The following is a 21,532-nucleotide window of genomic DNA, read 5'->3' as shown; positions in this document are numbered from 1 at the left end:
TGTAACAGAATAACAACAAATATGCATTGCGTGTGTGTTAGTTGCTCAATTGTGTCCAACTCTTTGCAACCCCATGAACTGTAACCTGCCAGGCTCCTCTGCCCATGGAATTCTCCAGGCAAGAATACTGGAGGGGGTTGCCATTCCCTTCTCCAGGGGATCTTCCCAACCCAGTGACTGCACCCAGGTCTCCGTCATTGCAGGCAGATTCTTTTACTGCTTGAGCCACTGGGGAAACATTTGCAAAGAATAAGTTGAGAAAGCAGGTGTTAACTTACAAAGCGAAAGAATAATTAGATAGATGAAGACATTAGTGTATATAAATGAACAAATATTTACTGAGCTATCCTATGTCCCTGACATGGGGACATAACCTAAAGATACAACAGATACAAGATCAAAGGGGGCTTAGAGTTAGTCATTGAAGAAAGGAGTAATCAAGCATGTATCAGTTCAGTCGCGTCCAACTCTTTGCGACCCCATGGACTGCAGCATGCCAGGCTTCCCTGTCCATCACCAACTCCTGGAGCTTACTCAAATTCATGTCCATTGTGTCGGTAATGCCATCCAACCATCTCATCCTCTGTTGTCCCCTTCTCCTCCCATCTTCAATCTTTCCCAGCATCAGGGTCTTTTCCAGTGAGTCAGTTCTTCGCATCAGGTGGCCAAAGTACTGGAGTTTCAGCCTCAGCCTCAGTCCTTCCAATGAATATTCAGGACTGATTTCCTTTCTGATAGACTGGTTGGACCTCTTTGTAGTCCAACGTACTCTCAAGAGTCTTCTCCAACACCACAGTTCAAAAGCATCAGTTCTTTGGTGCTCAGCTTTCTTTATGGTCCAACTCTTACATCCATACATGACTACTGGAAAAACAATAGCTTTGACGAGACAGACCTTGGTTGGCAAAGTAATGTTTCTACTTTTTAATATGCTGTCTAGGTTGGTCATAACTTTTATTTCAAGGAACAAGTGTCTTTTAATTTCATGGCTTTTATTTTCAAACATGTATACTACAAAGTTAAATGCCAGAAGTAGGTGAAGGGTTGTTTATTGTACAAATTGAACACCTAATCCAAGACTGTGGGATCAGAGGTTTCTGTAGCTTTCTAGAAACAGTCACGTTTTAAATAGGTGAAGATTATAAAGAGATATTAGTGGAGAGGAAGCAGGAGGGCATCATTAGTACTGAAAATGGTATAATGTCAGAGCGCAAAGCAGAAATTAACATATTTCACAAGGGGCAATATGGTGAATTTATGATGAGATTAATAATGTGTAAAAATTCTAATGAGTTTTTGGAGCTCACACTGAGAAATCTTAATTTTATATATGATGTAAAAAGTTATGTGTTTTGAACATAAATATTGGTATGTTAAAATAATGAAGGCCAATAGGGTACTAAGTACAATATTGTGTTTCTGAGACCCTGAAAAACAAGTAAACATGACATTCCTGTGTTTTTCTAGTTTGTGCCATAAGTGTTAGCAAGAATTTGGCTGAACTCAGGCAAACTTGTCTGGGCCAATAGGAAACTTCATTCATCAAAGAAATATTGATTGAGCCCCTCGGGTATGAGGCACTGATTTAAGTGATAGATAAACAGACTAAACAAGACAGAAGTCCTAGACTTACAGAATTTGTATGTTTCTGAAGAGAATCACACAATAAATAAATCAGTAAAATAAGTTATGCATTAAATGTTAATAGGATTTATGAAAATAATTTAAAAAATTGTAGACAAGGAGTATTTGGCAGAGAGAGTGTTAAAATAGAAATATCCGGGTCAGTAATGGTCTCACTAGGAATTTGATCTTTGAGTCATGACCACTGAGTTAAGAAGAGTGATCCAGAAAAAGGAAATTACCTGGTCTCTAATATTAATAATGTCATGATTGAAAAATCAGCCCCTCCTTGACCTGCTTCCTTCCTGCCTCTGGTCTCCCACAACTTCTCTACACATTACTCTGCTTTCCACTCCTCAAACACATGATGCCCTCATAATCTTCTTGCTATTTCTACTGACTAGGTGCTTACTGGAGAAGGAAATGGCAACCCACTCCAGTACTCTTGCCTAGAGAATTCTGTGGACAGAGGAGTCTGGTGGGCTGCTGTCCATGGGGTCTCACAGAGTCGGATACAACTGAAGCGATGCAGCAGCAGCAGCAGGATGCTTATTTGCTATTTCTTTCTGTTAAGTGTATTTAAAACTTGGCTCTAACACAACTTCTTCTAAATTATTCTAAGGAACATAAGGTATTCCTTATCTTGCACCTGAAGAACCATGACATAAAACTTACACAACTACTTTTTTTTTTTTTTTAACACATGCCTGTCTCTTCCTTCTAGATCTATATTGTGCAATTCATGTGGCTACTGAGTACTTGAAATGTTAACTTCTGCAACTGAGTAACTAACATTTTAAATTTAATTGTATTTAAAACTGAAATTTTCTCATTTAGCTAGTCACAATCATATTGGACATTTTAGACAAAGAACAGTTCCATCATTACAAAAAGTCTGTTTTAGACAGTACTGCTATACATCTTTTATACTCAGTTTGGGGCTTATACACTTAGTAAATATTTAAATAAATGAGTTAATGAATCATTCTTTCCACAGCTGAATCATTAGAGCAAAACTTTTCCTAATGGTTATAATTGACTTCTCTCAAGAATTATGTTAGATATCCCCATTGACTTTTAACTTGCCATTTTTGGCATTTGTAATTTGTTGCATTACATTGATAGGTAGCTATCAACTTGGATGTAGATTTTTATTCTTTAATTATATTCTAGTTCATCAAGGAGCAGGACTAAATACTTGATTGAACCTACCACAAAACCTAGCATAATGCCTTTCACTCTGCAAACGCTAGAATTCAACTGAAAGCACAGTTCTGGTAGAACTGAGGACAGATTAATCCAACTTCCTGTCTGCTAGATATGATTTAAAACAAGTGGATTTCTGAAGGTAAAGAAGAGAAGAAGCTTTAATAAATCACTGAGAGTCTTTCTACTCTAAGGACAATTTTTGAAACTAACATTTTATTCAAGGAGAAATGGAAATTCCTAACATGACATATAAAATTAATGCATTCTGCCTCTGGCAATGAGTCTCTTCTAAAAGCACTGGAGATAAATTTTCTGAATCTCATGTGAGTTTACTTCATTGTCAGTGTCATTATTGGCATTATTTCAGGTATTCATGAATGAGATCTTCGTCTTTAGGCTCTTAGTGCTTTCTTTTGATGCGGCTTGCCACACTACAGTCGTCTTTCATAACATATCTACAGAGTTCCATACTGACAGTAATGTCAGTGTAGGGTAAGAGGATTTTTGGAATATGAAGGAATAAACCAAAGATATATGAAGTAAAAAAAAACCTGAAGCTTAGTATTTAATATCTGAAGAGAGAACAATGTTAATTGATTTCAGTCTGGCATCACTGTGCACATTAAATTAAAAAGATTTCAGTTTTGCTGTTGGGCTTGCTAATAAGTATGTAGTCATAAAAGACCATTCAAATTTCAGAAAGACCAGATGGTGAAAACACATTCTTCTTTCCCTTAAAAGCTTTCTAACTGATACATTCAAATTCGATAGATTTTCTCAATTTCTAAAGAAAGCATTTGTGATTATAGACACATTTCTGAAAGAGAGTTAAAAAGGCTGTCCAAATCAAAATCTCCCACAGATCAGAAAAGTGAAGGCTTGAGAAATTTCCTCCAGTTTGGGTTCATCTTATTTGGGGCACTTCATGCATCTTTTACCTAAGTATCTGTTTCCTTCTTACAATTTGGGAAGTTTTCAGCCATCATTTCTTCAAATACAGTTTTGATCTCCTTCCTTCTACCTTCCCCTTCTAAAGCCCCTATTACACCTAGGCTGGCATATTTATATTTTTTTTGTCTTTTTGTCTGCTGTTGTGATTGATTTCCATTATTCTATCTTGCAGATCACTCACTCATTCTTCTGTGTTATTTAGTCTGCTACTCATTGCTTCTAGATTAGTTTTTATCTTGGCAATCAAATTGTCTAATTTTGATTGGATCCTCTTTAAAGTTTGCAGCTCCTTGTTACAGTGATCTGGATTTCTATCAATAATTTTTCTTAATTCTGTTAGCATTTTTATTACTTCCTATTTGAACTCAGTTTCTAGCAGGCTGGTGAAGTCTATTTCATTATTGGTTCTTTCAGTGGATTTCTCTGTTCTTTTAATTGGGAGTAGTTCTTCTGCTTTTTTCGTGTTACTTAACTTTCTCTGTCTCTATAAATTTAGGTGAAATAGAGACCTCCTACTGTGGTCTTGGAGGGGTTCTTATGTGGGAATAACCTGTGTAGACTGTAAGGCCAATATTTTTAGTGTGAGGGCTGTTTTTAATAAAGATGCCAGCCATACCTTTCCTCAGTGTGTTAGTCATTAGCCTTGTGAAATGGGTGTGACTGTTATTGCAGTGTCCAGAGCCTGTACTGGATGTTGGGTGGGGCCTCTTTATTCCCAGGCTGCCACAGCCCTGTTGGGGGCCGAGGTCTGCTTCCCATTTTCTGGTGAAGAAGCCCTGAGTGTGGGTCCAATAAGGCTCTACGCCCTTAAGCGTATGCTCTGGCCCAGAGGAGGTGAGTGCTGCAGCAAGTGAGGCCCGTGTAGTCACAGCAAAACCTGTGCATCTTCCATGCAGGCATCTATGGTTCTGCCCAGAAGCAACGCTATATTGTGTCCTTTTCTCCACTGCATTCATCCCAGGCCTAGTGCTAGGCTGGCACTGGGGGCCAGGGCCCACACCCCAGGCCCTCTGGCATCTCTCTGTGCTGCTAGATAGAGTCCTCTGCCAGGGCCCATCCTCCTGAGATTCATTGCCTAGTACATCGTAGCAGCCCCCACCTAGTACACATTTCAGGCTGGGGAGTGCAGCTGGGTGACAGTCATCAGTGCAGGGGTACCTCTGCCCTGACTGCTAGCAAGCCAGCACGTGTGCATTCCTCTTGAGCAGAGTCCAGGCTCCTCCAACCCCTCTACCTGCTGCAGCAGACCTCCCAGAGTGTTTCCCAGGATGAGAGCCTGCCCGTATCAACCTTCTCTCCTCTTCACAGATCCCTTCCAAGGGTGCCAGTCCTGTCCCCGATGCCTGTTTTTTTCCCCTTTCTACACAGTTTCATGGGATTTTTTCCTTGCAGCTTTTTGGTTGTATAAGAGATCTTTTGCCAGCTTCTAGTTGGTTTTCTGTGAAAATCATTCCAAATCTAGTATATTTTTGATGTTTGTTGGGGGAGGTGAGGTCCACATCCTCATACTCTGCCATCTTGATTCTCTGAGGCTGTTTCTAATTCATATACCTGGTGAGCACTAGTTGGGACTGGAAACTCAGTCTGATTGAAACCAAATTCATTAGCTAAATAAGAAGAAATTTAGGAATAAATTCATATGTGAATCAGAAGGAAGGTCTTTATTTGAAGCTTTTAGATTTAATTTTGATGCTCATCATCATTTGACTTTGGCACAGTGGCCTTGGAACTAGCAGAAGGTGAGGTTATAAATACACAGTGTTGGGGGAGGGGGATATGGCTTATTAGTGAATGTTGCCAGACAATGAAAAGCCTGAGTAGAGCCTGGAGTTTTGTAACTTTTCTTGTCACTTTCCCTGTTATACTGGAAAATACTTAAGATTTAATTAAAACATGCCAATAAACTTCTCACTCAGTCTTTAGCAAATATAACATGGCACATGTACATAATTAATGTGGTCACTGGAGTAATTCACACACATACTAAACACACACAGACACAGAGCATATATTTTCCTGAAAGTATTATATCTCAAGAGTTCTTTGCCTCTGCTCATCAACTTATTTTATTTAAACAACTATCTTTAAGTAAAGCACATATGCCATATTTATCAACATTTGAATGAAGCCTGTGGTGATAATTTTACTGCCTTAAAACAACCCACACTAATGGGTTTTATAATTTGCAAAATAAAGGGCATTCGAATGCTTTTAAAAACCAATTTGTCAACTGCTGAACTTTTACTACTTTGTGATCCATTTAATTGAGCTGTTCTAACCCATCTTTCTCCATAGTACAACTTTACCCCTCCACCAGTCTACTTTTATTTGTTATGATAAGCTGAAGAAATGTATATATAATTTTAAGATGATGAATTTTCTTTAAGGATTCCGATAAAATTCAGTCATTGATTAAATATTTACCATACAAGTGTTCCCCCTTAGAATGACCCAGTTCCAGGTAATGGAGTGTGGTGAGATAGGGAGGACAGGAGAGGCACAAACTGGAAACAAATAAGATATGATCCTGAGCTCTTAATGAGATATGCATTTGAAACTTGAAACTAGTTTCTAAACATCCTAAATAAAATAAATTTCCTGTGACTTTACATGAGAACAAAACAGATATAAGTGAATCTCTGATTCTACAGATTTGAAAATAACATCAAACTTTCTTTTCCAATGCTCTTCACATCCCTGGTAGGACCAATATTCTGTTCTGTCAACCTTTCACTTCGTACACTGCCACTCTATTCTTTCCATTTGCCAAATCAAGAAAGAGAACGTTCCATTTAAAGTCTGAAATGAATAGCATGTGATAGCAGCGCTGGAGCAGTTTTTGCATTGATGTACATAAGGAACTGGAGATCACAGGACCCCCCGAGGAGTAAAAGCTAGTCACAGTTGATACTACACTTGAAATACACCATGGACTGCAATTTTAATGATGCAGGCATTTAAGTTTATCAATCTGTTGTCTTTCATCAAAGGAGAACAGCAGTCCTTTTACATTCCCAGAGTAATGAAGGGGACAGGGTAGGAAATGAAAATCGGAGAAACGCACATCTTCTGCTGAAGTGACTAGAGGTCAGAGAGGGGTTTGGAACCTGGATGAAAACTAACCAATGACTAAGGTACAGACTGTGAAATATCCAGTCAAGCCAGTCTCTTCCTTATTAGAACAAGATTTGATTTTTTCTTTTTTTTCTTCACCTAAATCATTTCCACAAATATTTATCCAGCACTTCCTAAGAACAAGGTACAACTTCATATTGCTAGTAATTTCAAGATAATCATTTTTTAAGTGCTCAGACAGAGCTTTTTAAAAATACGTATGTTTACCACTTCACAGTTAAATAAAACTAATCACTTAGCAAAGATGGCAGCACCATATTAATTAACCATTCTCAATAACAATTGCTTTTCTCTTTGTCCTTTGATTCTTTGGTCACTGTACATGTTACATGTACAATCACACCAATTCTGTTAAACTTGTTTTAATTATTGTTAGCAACCTAAAGTGTTAGTCTATTTGGCAGAGGTCTCTTTTAAAGTGGCCAACAGTAAATGATTAATATAGTGTTCACTGCAATACCACTGTTGGAATAACCTGCAATTAATTTATTTCCTGTTAATATGTATATAAGCACAATTGCAATAAATTCAGAGCAGTTCCACCACATATTCAAAAATGACAATTTATGAATAGGTTTTTTTTTTCATTATTTTTACATTTCTAAGGTTCATGTGTATGACAACAGGCTTTATTTGGTTGTTATCATATTGAAGTCACTGAATAAAATATATTTAAGACTATAGTTTGATTTAAAAAATAGATTAGAAGGTGGAACTATATATATTTAAAATTCATAGCCTTTCTAAGAACTATTATATACTAAGCTGTGCTTCTGTTTGTTCAGAATTTTTAGAAACAATTCAGTTTAGTTCAGTCGCTCAGTCATGTCTGACTCTGCAACTCCATGAATTGCAGCACACCAGGCTTCCCTGTCCATCACCAATTCCCAGAACTTGCTTAGACTCATGTCCATCGAGTTGGTGATGCCATCCAGACATCTCATTCTCTGTTGTCCCCTTCCCCTCCTGTCTTCAATCTTTCCCAGCATCAGGGTCTTTTCTAAGGAGTCAGTTCTTCACATCAGGTGGCCAGAGTATTGGAGTTTCAGTTTCAGCATGTCTTTCCAATGAATATTCAGGACTGATCTCCTTTAGGATTGACTGGTTTGATCTCCTTGCAGTTCAAGGGACTCTCAAGAGTCTTCTCCAACACCAAAGTTCAAAAATATCAATTCTTCGGTGCTCAGCTCTCTTTATGGTCCAACTCTCACATCCATACATGACTACTGGAAAAGCCATAGCTTGGACTAGACAGATCTTTGCTGTTAAAGTAATGTTTCTGCTTTTTAATAGCTGTCTAACTTGGTCATAGCTTTTCTTCCAAGGAGCAAATGTCTTTTAATTTCATGGCTGCAGTCACCATCTGCAGTGAGTTTGCAGCCCAAGAAAAAAAAGTCTCTCACCCTTTCTTTTTCATTAGAGAAAATATATCCTTGAAGAAGTTGTAGGCATAGAATGCTCTTTGGAGAAAGAAAGTTATACTCTCAGAAAGGTACAGTCCATTTTTTCTATTTTATATATGAAAATCAACATAATATGGAAGAAATCCATATATTAATGGCTTGGGAATATTTGTAATTTTGTATTTGAGCATATAAACTGAAAACCAGCTATTTCTTAAAAAATTTCTATCCCCTAACCTAAGAAAAAATTTAAATACCTTTGGTCAACTCTAATAGGAAACTCATCAAAAAGAAACAAAGACTATATTTAATTAAGATTGTATTCCAAATTTTCTTCCACTTAGGTAGAGTAAAAGATCTAGATGCAACTAGTATTTAACTTAGTAACACAATTTTTGTTTTACTTCACTATCACCAAAGTATCAGGTCAAGGAATGTTAGCAAATTCTTAATAAAAAGTGAATATGAAAACTTGAATACTTCAGGAAAATACAACTAGCTTAGGTTTCTGAATGCAATCTGGATTTAGGAACTACAATTCCCTTAGTTAGGAGACTGTTAGTGTTCTGGTACACCAGTTTTAATGGGGAGGGGTGAAAGACAACATGCTGCTGATTGACATTTCAGGCCCCGGGACCATGGTAAAACCTGCCACAGGAAATCTTAGCCCCTCTTCAGGGAGATGTAACGTTTTTCCTGCAAGGCCACCCTGGATATACGATCTGAATCTTCTGAAGAGGAAGGCCAGATTCTCCTGCTGTGCTTGTTGTGCCTGTTAACTAGCAGTTTTTAAAGTATCAATTCACAGGGTCACATTCATCAACAAATACACAATTAAGTGAAGAAAATTATATTAAAGGGGCTAATTTTTATTGTAATTGTGCTTATGAGTAAATTTGTGTGGCAATACATTGTGCTGTAATTATGTGACTCAGGGATAACATATGATACATTAGACATTATCCGTATATGTAAAACAATCTCTTGTAAAACTCATGCTATTTATCATGCATGTAGTTTTTCAAACTTAAAATCTCATGCAAGTTTAGACTAACTTAATCATTACTAGAGAAAAATCTATTTTATATTGATATTTTGATTTTATTTAAAATATTTTTGTACTCTGGAAACCACTCAAATAAGATTTCATTGTACTAAAAGACTAGTTTCCTAAATAGCCAAATACTTTGAGCAATGACACTGTTTCTTATAGAAGTAGTAAATATATTTTGAACAATATTGGCAGCTGTGTGCTCAAAACAAACATGGACAATCTGAAAAAGTGTAATAAATTTTAAAATACTATTTTAAGATCAATAGTAAAAAATAAATTTAATTATATCACAGCAAACATTGTCCTAAGAATGTCCTCTAAAATACCCCTTGAGTTCTGACTTGTGTTGGCTTTCTAATGTTTCCTAATCAATGAATGTTTACTGATTACTTTCTGTACCAAGAACTATGCCAAGATCTATGGAGTAAAAATGTTAAGGTATTATTCAGCCAAAAGCATCTATTGTACTTCTCATAGTCGGGGCATTTTTATATGAATAAGCATTTTGAAAGCCATAGATAATGTTATGAGGTTATCCTAAAATAACCTCAACCATTTTACATTAAGCCAAAAGAGCAACCTAAGTGGACAATTATCTGTCAGACATAAGCTATTCCACCTCTTTATCTAATCCTTGTCCACTTCATGTGCCCTGTTCCTCTATCAGGCCCACTTCCACTACCTCAGAAACTTGTCCTTTACCATTGCCGCTGCTTGAGTTCTCTTTCTTAAAATCATTGCACGATTTTCTTAAATGTCACTCTCTAGGAGAGTCCCTTTCTGACCATTTCGTTGTAAGCTCCAACTGTTACCTCATTACTCTTTTTCCACCCTAATTGATTTTGGATAAATAAGACTTACTATTCTTGACACTATTCATGTGTTTACTAGTTTAATATCTCTGGTTCTTAGCAGAAGATAAAGTCCTAAGGGCAGAACTTCCCTTGTAGCTCAGCTGTTAAAAAATCTGCCGGCAATGGGGGAGACCTGAGTTTGATCCCTGGGTTGGAAAGATTCCAACCACTGGAGAAGGGAAAGGCTACCCACTCCAGTATTCTGGCCTGGAGAATTCCATGGATTGTATAGTCCATGGGGTCACAAAGAGCTGGACAAGACTGAGCAACTGAACTGACTGATATTTGTAAATATTTTAAGCCACCAAAAGGATACACACACACACACACACACATATATATATATACATAGACATACATACATATATATACACAAATTATTAGTTAGTTTCACAGTCAAAGAGGAAGTGTCAAGGAATATGACATAATCACATTGCTTCTAATTTTCATGGAACTACCAAGAAAATTACAAATGCTTAAATCACCTCTATCCAACTAAAGAAGTTATTAAAGGTTAAACTTTGGGGGCAGGGTAAAATCTTAAATGTATTGTATCTTCTTTGTCATATGAAGTATTAAATTTCTGAGAACTAAGTAGAAATAAAGAACATCTATCAATTTATTACATTTAAATATATTCTCTAATTTTTGAATGTCTGCTTGCAAGAACTCTTTTTTTCCTTCACTTTTACATTTTTCATCAAAAGTTATTTTTTCTTCACAAAAGTTAGCACAATAAGGTTATTTTCAAAAAGGTTTAGTTTAAGAAGATCATTTAGTATAGATTAGTTTAAAAGAACTGAAATTAATTTTTAATAAATGTAGGAATTATTGAAATAACTAAAATATTATATAAAATGAAAATGCCAAGTTCCATGGCCTTTAATTTTCTATTCTGTTGTTGTCTCCATTCCCCCAGATAGACAGAACCTATTTTAGTGTTTTTCATCACACATCTAAAAGTTTTGACTTATGAATCATCTAGGTGTAGCAATGAATAAGAACTGACATCAAATATCAATATTATTGGCCCAGCTAAATGGTAGTTGACATCAACTTGTATTGCTGAAGAAGTAAACAAAAAAAAATTTTTAGTAAGTACTGCCTGACATCATTTGTCCTTCAGAAGATCAATGACTGCATGACCTAAATGTTATTTGTATTTTTTATGCAAAATGGCCAAAGATTGATACTAAGCACTTTCTTTGAGAATGAATATAAATGAACAAAATTCAGAAAACAGAAATTAATCTTCCTTTGCCAAAATGGAATGAGGATAACTTTATAGGTAGGCAATTGCAGGTATTTACTTTCCCACGATTTTTAAAAATAGATAATTAAGGCACTTATATTCACATACTAGTAACTTGGGAAAGCAATTAATCTATTACATATCAAATTTAAAGCTCTTAATAACCTAATTATTAAATGTTATGCTGTGATATGAAACAGACAAAATATTCCTATGTAGGTTTATATACATTTTTTTCATGGAATTTGCTCAGGTTTAATACAATTCAATAATTTTATATTCAGAATAGCTTTAGATTTTATTTTATTTCTGTTAAAATGTTAAGTGTATACTGCAGCTGTACGTTTATATCATCTATTTTAAATGAAATTAAGTGAAAGGATATAAGAAAGTCATATATATGTGTGTGGTCATTCTTTCATTTACATCTACATATTCGCAAACAAGTGGCTAGAAAGAAACATCATCATTTAGCCACTAAGTCCTGTCCAACCCTTTTGCGATCCCATGGATGGCAGTCTGCCATGATCCTCTGTCCAAGGGATTTCCCAGACAAGAATACTAGAGTGGGTTGCCATTTCCTTCTCCAGGGGATCTTCCCAACTCAGGGATTGAACCCATGTCTTCTACATTGGCAGGCAGATTCTTTACCATTGAGCCACCAGGGAAGCCCAGAAAGAAACATTAGCTTCACCAACAATAGTAGTAGTAATAAAACTCAACATTCAAAAAATTAAGATACTTGCATCTGGTCCCATCACTTCATGGCAATTAAAGGGGAAAAAGTGGAAACAATGACAAATTTTATCTTCCTGTGCTCCGAAATCACTGGAGACAGTGACTTCAGCCATGAAGTTAAAAGATGCTTACTCCTTGGAAGAAAAGTTATGACCAACTTAGACAGCATATTAAAAAGCATAGACATTACTTTGCCAACAAAGATCCATGTGGTGAAAGATATGATTTTTCATGTACAGATGTGAGAGTTGGACTATAAAGAAATCTGATCACCGAAGAATTGATGATTTTGAACTGTGGTGATGGAGAAGACTCTTGAGAGTCCCCTAGGACTGCAAGGAAATCAAACCAGTCAATCCTAAAGGCTGAACAGAATATTCATTGGAAGGACTGATGCTGAAGCTGAAACTCCAATACTTTGCCCACCTGATGTGAAGAACTGACTCCTTAGAAAAGATCTTGATGCTGGGAAAGATTGAAGGCAGGAGGAGAAGGGGACAACAGAAGAAGCAATGATTGGATGGCATCATCAATTCAATGGAGTTTGAGCAAGCTCTGGGGGTTGGTGATGGATAGGGAAGCCTTGTATGCTGCAGTCCATGCAGTCACAAAGAGTCAGACACAACTGAGTGACTGAACTGAACTGAATTGAATTGTGGTGCTAGAGAAGACTCTTGAGAGTCCCTTGGACAGCAAGGAGATCAAACCAGTCAATCTTAAAGGAAATCAATTGTGAATATTCGTTAGAAGGACTGATGCTAAAGTTGAAGCTTCAATACTTCAGCCATCGGATGTGAAGAGTCAACCCTTGGTCTCCCAGACCCTGAGGCTGGAAAAAAATGAAGGCAAAAGGAGAAGGGGGTAACAGAGGATGAGGTGGTTGGATTGCATCACAGACTCAATGGACATGAGTTTGAGCAAACTCTGGGAGACAGTGAAGAGCAGGGAAGTCTGACATGATTCAGTCCATGGGGTCACAAAGAGTCAGATACAACTTAGTGACTAAACAACAATAATAGTAACAGCTGGAGTGTTAAGAATAGAAGTGATAATAGTATTTTCTACTTGCCAGGTATTATATTAAACATATTATTATGTATTGTGTAATACTGTTCTTTTTATCATTCATTTTTACAATGAACTAAATGATTATCAAGATTATACATCTTGTGAGTGGAAAATCCAGTATCCAAACTGTACTAGGGGACAAGTATAACTGAAATTGGGTAATTTTCCAGTGTTCTAAAATTATGGAACAGTGTGATGCTATAGAAGTTTTCTAAGGAACAGCTAATCTATTATGAGAATTAAGTGAGCTTGTCTTGCAGTTTAATATCCACAGAACTTTGAAAGCCAACATAGTTGAAAAAATAAGATGCAATGATACATACTATAATGAAATCCTTGTGCTTTCATTGATCTAAAACTCTGCATTTATTCATCACATTTTTTGAATATTATGTATGCAAAATAGGCATACTAGATGCTGGAGATAGTGAGCCAAACAAGATTTAAATGTCCTATTTCACATTTCTTTTTAATGCTGTTCAGTGTACAGATTTTTTTTTTAAGTAAACAGAGAAAAGCCCCAAGACATTGCGAACCATGACTGAAAAGGAGGTCAAACTGAACTAAATTAAGTTCTTTGCAGTAGAATGGCTAGAATGATAACTGAGGTACCCAAGCTGGGGTACAAAAAGTGAAGGCAGAAAGGTGATAAGATGTGAGTAAGATTTTAGCTAATAAGAGCTCTCAATGAAGTGGAAGCACCATACTGGCTTTACTTAAGAGCTGGAAGACAGACTGGTATCTTTAGAAAAGCAATGCTTGGACCTGAGGATTTGAAAATGATGCAATTACAGTTAAGGACAAAGTGTTCAGAGTTTGACTTCAAGAGTAAGTAGCTGAGGAGGAAAAAGGTGTTGGAGGAAAACTGGTCAAGGAAGTAAGTGTCAAAGTACTTCATGAGCCATATATGTAAAGAGAGACAATAACTCAGGAATTATAGTCTTCAGAAAAGTAAGGTGACCAGGAGGTTCTCAGCAGTGAATCACAGCAACGAATCTGTCTTAGGATTTCAGTGGGATTACAGCATATTTTGATTTTAAAATATCTAATGTGTTAGTATAATGTATTGATGTTTTTCTTTCTGGCTTACTTCACTCTCTATAATCGGCTCCAGTTTCATCTACCTCATTAGAACTGATTCAAATGTATTCTTTTCAATGGCCAAGTAATACTCCATTGTGTATATGTACCACAGCTTTCTTATCCATTCATCTGCTGATGGACATCTAGGTTGTTTCCATGTCCTGGCTATTATAAACAGTGCTGCGATGAACATTGGGATACATGTGTCTCTTTCAATTCTAACGCATATATATGGAATTTAGAAAGATGGTAAGGATAACCCTGTATGCGAGACAGCAAAAGAAACACAGATGTATAAAACCGTCTTTTGGACTCTGTGGGGGTTGGGGGATGATTTGGGAGAATGGCATTGAAGGTCCGTCTAGTCAAGGCTATGGTTTTTCCTGTGGTCATGTATGGATGTGAGAGTTGGACTGTGAAGAAGGCTGAGCACCGAAGAATTGATGCTTTTGAACTGTGGTGTTGGAGAAGGCTCTTGAGAGTCCCTTGGACTGCAAGGAGATCCAACCAGTCCATTCTGAAGGAGATCAGCCCTGGGATTTCTTTGGAAGGAATGATGCTAAAGCTGAAACTCCAGTACTTTGGCCACCTCATGTGAAGAGTTGACTCATTGGAAAAGACTCTGATGCTGGAAGGGATTCGGGGCCGGAGGAGAAGGGGACGACAGAGGATGAGATGGCTGGATGGCATCACTGACTCAATGGACATGAGTCTGAGTGAACTCCGGGAGTTGGTGATGGACAGGGAGGCCTGGCGTGCTGTGATTCATGGGGTCGCAGAGAATTGGACACGACTGAGCAACTGAACTGAACTGAACTGAATATCATATAAGAAACAAATCGCCAGTCCAGGTTCAATGCAGGATACAGGAAGCTTGGGGCTGGTGCACTGGGATGGCCCAGAGGGATGGTATGGGGAGGGAAGTGGGAGGGGGTTCAGGATTGGGAACACATGTACACCCGTGGCAGATTCATGTTGATGTATGGCAAAACCAATACAATATTGTAAAGTAATCAGCATCCAATTAAAATAAATAAATTTAAATAAAAAAAAATAAAATATCTAATGTGGTTCATGACTTAATTCTGAAAGTCCAATTATTCCTCAGTGAGCTTTCAGCTAAAGCTGACAGCCCACATTTTCTGGAGCAACTCCTTATCATCCAACCTGAATCCACAGCCTCTGATACGTACAGAAAGAAGTACAGGAAGATACCTAGGCACAGAGAATGCAAAGAAGACTTCCTCTTTTTTCAATACTACCATATTTTATGAGTACTGGCTTTTTGATATTTTCCTTCTGATAGAGTCACTTTGATTCTATGGCCATTTTGACATGCAAAATGTAAATGACTGTTATTGATAGATGCCCACATCAGCATTTTTTCCTTTATTACTTACTTAGACACTTATCTTCAAAGATCTGTGTTTGTCCCTTAATTTGATCCTATTACCTCTCCTAGCTCTCACATACCCTTCTACAGCATCCTCTAATGATCCATATATACGATCAACCAATTCCCCTGCAATGCCACTTTCTGTTCTAAACACTTCCTTCACCTTCTTGGCTTAAATTGTGACCTGAATCATTACTCACAACCATCACTCTTCTTCAAGTTCTCTAAAGCAAGAAATTATTTCTCTTGTCCTCTATATGACTCAAGGCCAACAGATGGGGTAGGAGTCTACATTGCTGCAAAGTCCTATTAAATCCCTTTCTGTCTTACTTATTTAAAACTCCAAACTGCTGCAAAGTGAAACTGACAGACTTCACCTTCCATCACTCTTATTCATAGCAGGCAGTTTCCATGGAATTGTAGACGAAAAACAAGTCAGAACTTGAATAGCCTTCTATTAAAGCTATATGTCATTCATTTCAAAATCAAAATATACACATTTTATATAATTAAAGTATATACTACTATATTAAAATAATCAATATAACAATACTTGAATAAAGCAATAGGTTAATTAAAATTAGTGAGAATAGAACTTAAGGATGTGTGAAACTTATTCTTTTATGAGCTGATTAGAATTCTAGAACTACTAGAATTACCTTTGACTCTACAAAGCCTTTCAGCTTTGTTTCAACAATCAATGTGTTGAGACTAAATTCCTAGCTTGAATGTGCAAGACGGAGGTAAACAGTCCCACGGAAGGATGTACTGGTATTCTAATAGAGTTGATTTACAGTGTTCATCTGACTTTTCCAGGCAGGCATAGCACAGCCATCCTGGCTATGTATGTCTCGGAACAGTTGGAAATATCCACAGAAATATAAGGACACTCGCCTGACCATAACATCACTCTAGAAGAGGATCAAGAAAAGTTCTTAGAAGGCCTGATGGAATCTCCACCCTAGCCAGACTATAGGTCAATTTTCTAAAAATTTAAAGGCAGGGGACACTCCGATAGGGATCCCCTATTCATTTTCTTGCTATATATTTCTACAATTAAAAAATTACTTATATTGAGTTGTCTGTGTCTATTAATATTATCATGGTAATTACAATCAACTCAAAAAAAATTGGTTTTGCTTTACAAAACTGACTTAGTAAAAAGCTTTCATAGGTCCTTAAAATGTTTCATTAGCAGATTACTTTAAAAAGAGGTTTTAGATAAAAATCTATCTCCAATAGAAAAATCAGTCAGAGATGAAGACACTGGGGCCCTAGTCCTATAACACAGAAATAAATCTTAATTTATACACTTTTATATAGAACCATGCATACATACTGATATTGTATATTTGTTTCTGTGATTCTTGGTGGCTAGCTGGATCTCACTGAGTTTTACATTTTTGATTTCTGCTTACAAATCTAAAATTAAAGAATTTTCCAAAAATTGTGTTTATGTAAATAGCTAAGTGCATTTTAACTGGTAATGTAACTTGAATGCATATCCGTAAGGCATCAAACAATTATCAGACAGACCTGATACTACACAATTCTCTGCCTGCTATATATGTACCATATAATGCATTTATGATCACAACTTTGAGAGTTTGAATGTGAACTGTGTCACAACGCCATTTCCTTCAGAAATCCTGAAAGTCTTTGCACTCTTTTGGTTACTGCTGCCTTCATCCTCCTGACACTCCCTAACAGGTATGTGAAATATGACAGTTTTCAAAACAGTTGACATAAATGACTGAAAATTTCACTTAAGAGTGTCATTCATCAAAATAAAACAGCATTTCCTTAACAGTAATTAAATATTTATAGCAAAGAAGAGATAAATTAATGGAAAAATTCAATGAGGCTTGGGGAACGTTGATTTGGAACAGTGTTGTAATAGTCCCTTTGGTATGAACAAAGTGTGTAAACAACAACACTTTGATATTGGACAGTCACTTTGGTCAGTCACTTTGATATTGGGCACCTGGACCTCATATTCATTATCTTGCTTTTGAAATACACATAATTAATGTATGTGTCCCTTGATTGCTGAGTGAATAAATCTAATTTAGGTATTTCCATATTTATTAATTGTACTGTTTAGGATTGTTAAATGGTGTGAACTTTCCAGCTATAAGACTACTTGCCAAAATAAATGTTTGACTAACAAAATATTACTTTACTACATTTTAGCTTCCATTTAATTTTCCTAAGGTATGTGAAGCTTTAAGCCACTTAATAGATTGTTTAGCATAAATATCCTATCATGTGGGTCTACAGTTCTTAAATGGCTATATACTCTGCTAGAAATAAAATTTCACTTGGTATTTAGAACTAATTTATAATATATTGACTCAAGAGAGTCAATTAAATGGAAATTCTTTACTAAAACAAATTTGTTAAAATTTAATTTTAGTTGAGCCAATCATGAATATTCCAGGGCTGGTGACCCCAGCACGATTTCACTTGAAGTAAACAACATTCTGTTAGCAGAAATTATTCTTAGTGAATTATTTTTAGTGAACACTCTTCTCTCTCTAAAAGAATAATAACAGCATGATAGTAATGGAATTTTGACTATGCTATCATTTTGAGGTTGGGTGTAGGTAATCTATCATTTCATTTTTAGCTAATTGGGAAAGAAAGAGGAATATGGAACTAAGATTTACACTCTACTGGGAACTGAGAGTCAAATTAAAATGTTAGATATAATTAAATCATATAGTTTGAAGGGGCTTGAGAAGTCATCTATCTAGTCAAAGTGCTTTCATTTGAGAAGGTACAAACAAAATCATCCTTCCATGATTACCATCTGAACTCTTTTAGTGAGAGTGAAAGTGTTGTGTTTGACTCTTCTTGAGCCCATGGACTGTAGCCTGGCAGGCTCCTCTTGTCCATGGAGTTCTCCAGGCAAAAATACTGGAGTGCATAGCCATTCCCTTCTCCCAGGGATCTTCCTGACTCAGGGATTGAAGCTGGGTCTCCTGTATTGCAGGTGGATTCTGTACTGAGCCACCAAGGAAGCCCTTTTAGAGACAATCCCAATTAGCACAGAAACTCAAAGCCATGTTTAACAATCTTCATCACTGGCAAAATCATCCCGATCTGTACATAACTCAAACTGTAGATAAATATTTTTGCTATGTCATCAGTTTATATAAAGAAAGACATATTTGAAACTTTTTCATAAGAAACTGAAAAACTGTTAAATCAAGGTTGCTCTATTCTACCCTGAGGAAAGGCCCCATTTCTTTAACAATTTCTATTCTTGACTATCCTGTCAATCATTTTCTTTAGTTTATGATCTTACACTAAAATTTACAAGCTTATATTCTACTTACTTTCTTGAAGGCCACGCTAGACAGAAAGCCTTGAAACATGTGTTTAAGTGGAATTAAGTACAATAGAAGATTCCCCTTTACTTACCACTGTAAAGTGTGTTTTGAACTTCTTTAATTCTATATTATGTGTACATTGTTTTCATTGCTGTAGTCAGTTTACAAATTTGTTCTCTCCTCTCACCCTGTTAACCTGCCATTTTTCTCTGGCATTTTTTTTTCATTAAAGTGAATTTGAATAATAAGGCTGTAAAATAACTTAGTGGAAGAACTCAACTCACCCTAGGAGTGAAGGTGGCGTCATTGATGGAATGCATGTGACCGTAGAGAGACTGCTCACATTTCCCCTAAGAAGACAAAGCGGAAACGCAAGTCAGATAAATTCCTTTCAATACATGTGAAAAGAAATGGAAAGATAACAAATGATCTTGTTTGTTTTAAAGTAATGTTTAAGTCAATTAATAAAATCAATACATACTCACGGTAGAAAATGCTAAATTTTGCTGTCAGCTACCGTGTAGAATCAGACATGGCTGTACTGGTGAGTGTGTCACCAGCATTGGTATTTTACAGTGAAATTCCAGTATTCTCACAGTTATATCATTGAACTGGTAGTGAATTCTCACTAAATGACTCCATTTGCAATTAGCATACCTTTCTAGTCATGGTGCCAAGTAGTGAATTCTTATAGAAAGCCCTCATTTTCAGGATGTTTTCATCACTGCTGAGGGTATGGGGTTCTTTTTCCTTTTTAATCACAAGATCACATTTTAATTCATAAATTCTGAGTTTGGTATTAAGATTATTACAAGTATAAAAAATGTTACAAACATGTCCAGTAGTACTTTTAACACAAAATAAGCATTTATTTTGAGAAAAGCATGCTTTGCATCTACTTATTTATCTTTTCCAAACAATAGATAAAACTAATTGAAATTAACTACAAAATTTCCAAAAATGAGCCCATAGCACACTATACCCTAATGGCAGAAAGTGAAGAGGAACTAAAGAGTCTCCTGACAAGGGTGAAAGAGAAGATTAAAAAAAGCTGGCTTTAAATTCATCATTCAAAAAACTAAGATTATGACATCCAGTCCTATTGCTTTATGGCAAACAGAAAGGGAAAAAGTGGAAGTGACAGATTTTATCTTCCTGGGCTCCAAAATAACTGTGGATGATGACTGCAGCCATGAAAGTAAAAAGTGCTTGCTCTTTGGAAGGAAAGCTAGGACAAATCTAGACATATTAAAAAAGCAAATTCATCACTTTGCCAGCAAAGGTCCATATAGTAAAAGCTATAGTTTTTCCAGTAGTCATGTATGGATGTGAGAGTTAGACCGTAAAGAAGGCTGAGTGCCAAAGAATTGATGCTTTCTAACTGTGGTGCTGAAGAAGACTCTTGACAGTCCCTTGGATGGCAAGGAGATTAAACCAGTCAATCCTAAAGGAAATCAGCCTTGAATATTCATTGGTAGGACTAATACTGATGCTCCAATACTTTGTCCACCTGATATGAAGAGACAACTTATTGGAAAAGACTTTGATTCTGCGAAAGATGGAAGGCAAAAGGAGAAGAGGGTGGCAGAGGATGAAATGGTTGGATAGCATCACTGACTCAATGGACCTGAGTTTGAACAAACCCTGGGAGATAGTGAAGGACAAGGAATGCTGACATGCTGCAGTTCATGGGGTCACAAAGAGTCAGACATGACTTAGCAACTGGACAACAAAACATTATAAAAGGATTTAAATGTAGGACCTTTCATTGTGTCATCAATGTTCAAAGTGCATTCTTACCTATCCTAGGGAAATAACTCAAGTCTTATAGAAGAACCAGAGAACAGAGAAAGTTAAATCTGAAATGTTGTTTGCAGATTATTGTTATGGGATGAAATTCAGATTTCATTTTATAATGCATCATTCATTTAACAAATATCTTTGAGCAATTAATGTATTCTCAGCACAATTCTTAGAATATGTCAATGAATAAAACAAAGAAACCTGTCTTCATTGACCTTAAAATCTAGGGGAAGAGTGAAGGAACAGACATTTTAAGAAGGTATGAGTGTGTTGCTTAGTCACTCAGTCACGTCTGACTCCTTGTAACCCCATGGACTATAGCCTGTCAGGCTCCTCTGTCCATCAGGATTCTCCAGACAAGAATATTGGAGTTGGTTCCCATGCCCTCCTCCAGGGAATCTTCCCAACCCAAGGACTGAACCCAGGTCTCCCTGCAATCAGCATTGCAGGCTGATTCTTTATCATCTGAGCCACCAGGGAAGCTAAGTGTGTTAGAAGAGAATAAATACTGTAGAAAGAAGAAAAGTCAGGTAGGGTAATGGGTGTCATGAATTCTGGGATTGAAGATCTAAGGGCAAATCCAATTATCAAGTAGAGTGATAGAGTTTGATCACATTCAGAAAGCAGG

At 36.6% G+C, this 21,532-nt stretch overlaps 1 protein-coding gene across 2 annotated transcripts in view; it reads right to left on the bottom strand.

The window, feature by feature from the left end:
* SPAG16 (sperm associated antigen 16) overlaps window positions 1–21,532 on the bottom strand; it is a 1,067,980-nt gene that overhangs the window by 302,915 nt on the left and 743,533 nt on the right. For both annotated transcript variants that reach the window (XM_024981576.2, XM_024981577.2), the window contains one exon: window positions 19,386–19,451. In XM_024981576.2, coding sequence (XP_024837344.1) covers window positions 19,386–19,451 — 66 coding nt within the window. The remainder of the gene's footprint in view (window positions 1–19,385; window positions 19,452–21,532) is intronic.

This window comes from Bos taurus, chromosome 2, assembly GCF_002263795.3.
Source record: "Bos taurus isolate L1 Dominette 01449 registration number 42190680 breed Hereford chromosome 2, ARS-UCD2.0, whole genome shotgun sequence".
Lineage (NCBI taxonomy): Eukaryota > Metazoa > Chordata > Mammalia > Artiodactyla > Bovidae > Bos > Bos taurus.
This window is presented reverse-complemented; position numbering and strand designations above follow the sequence as displayed.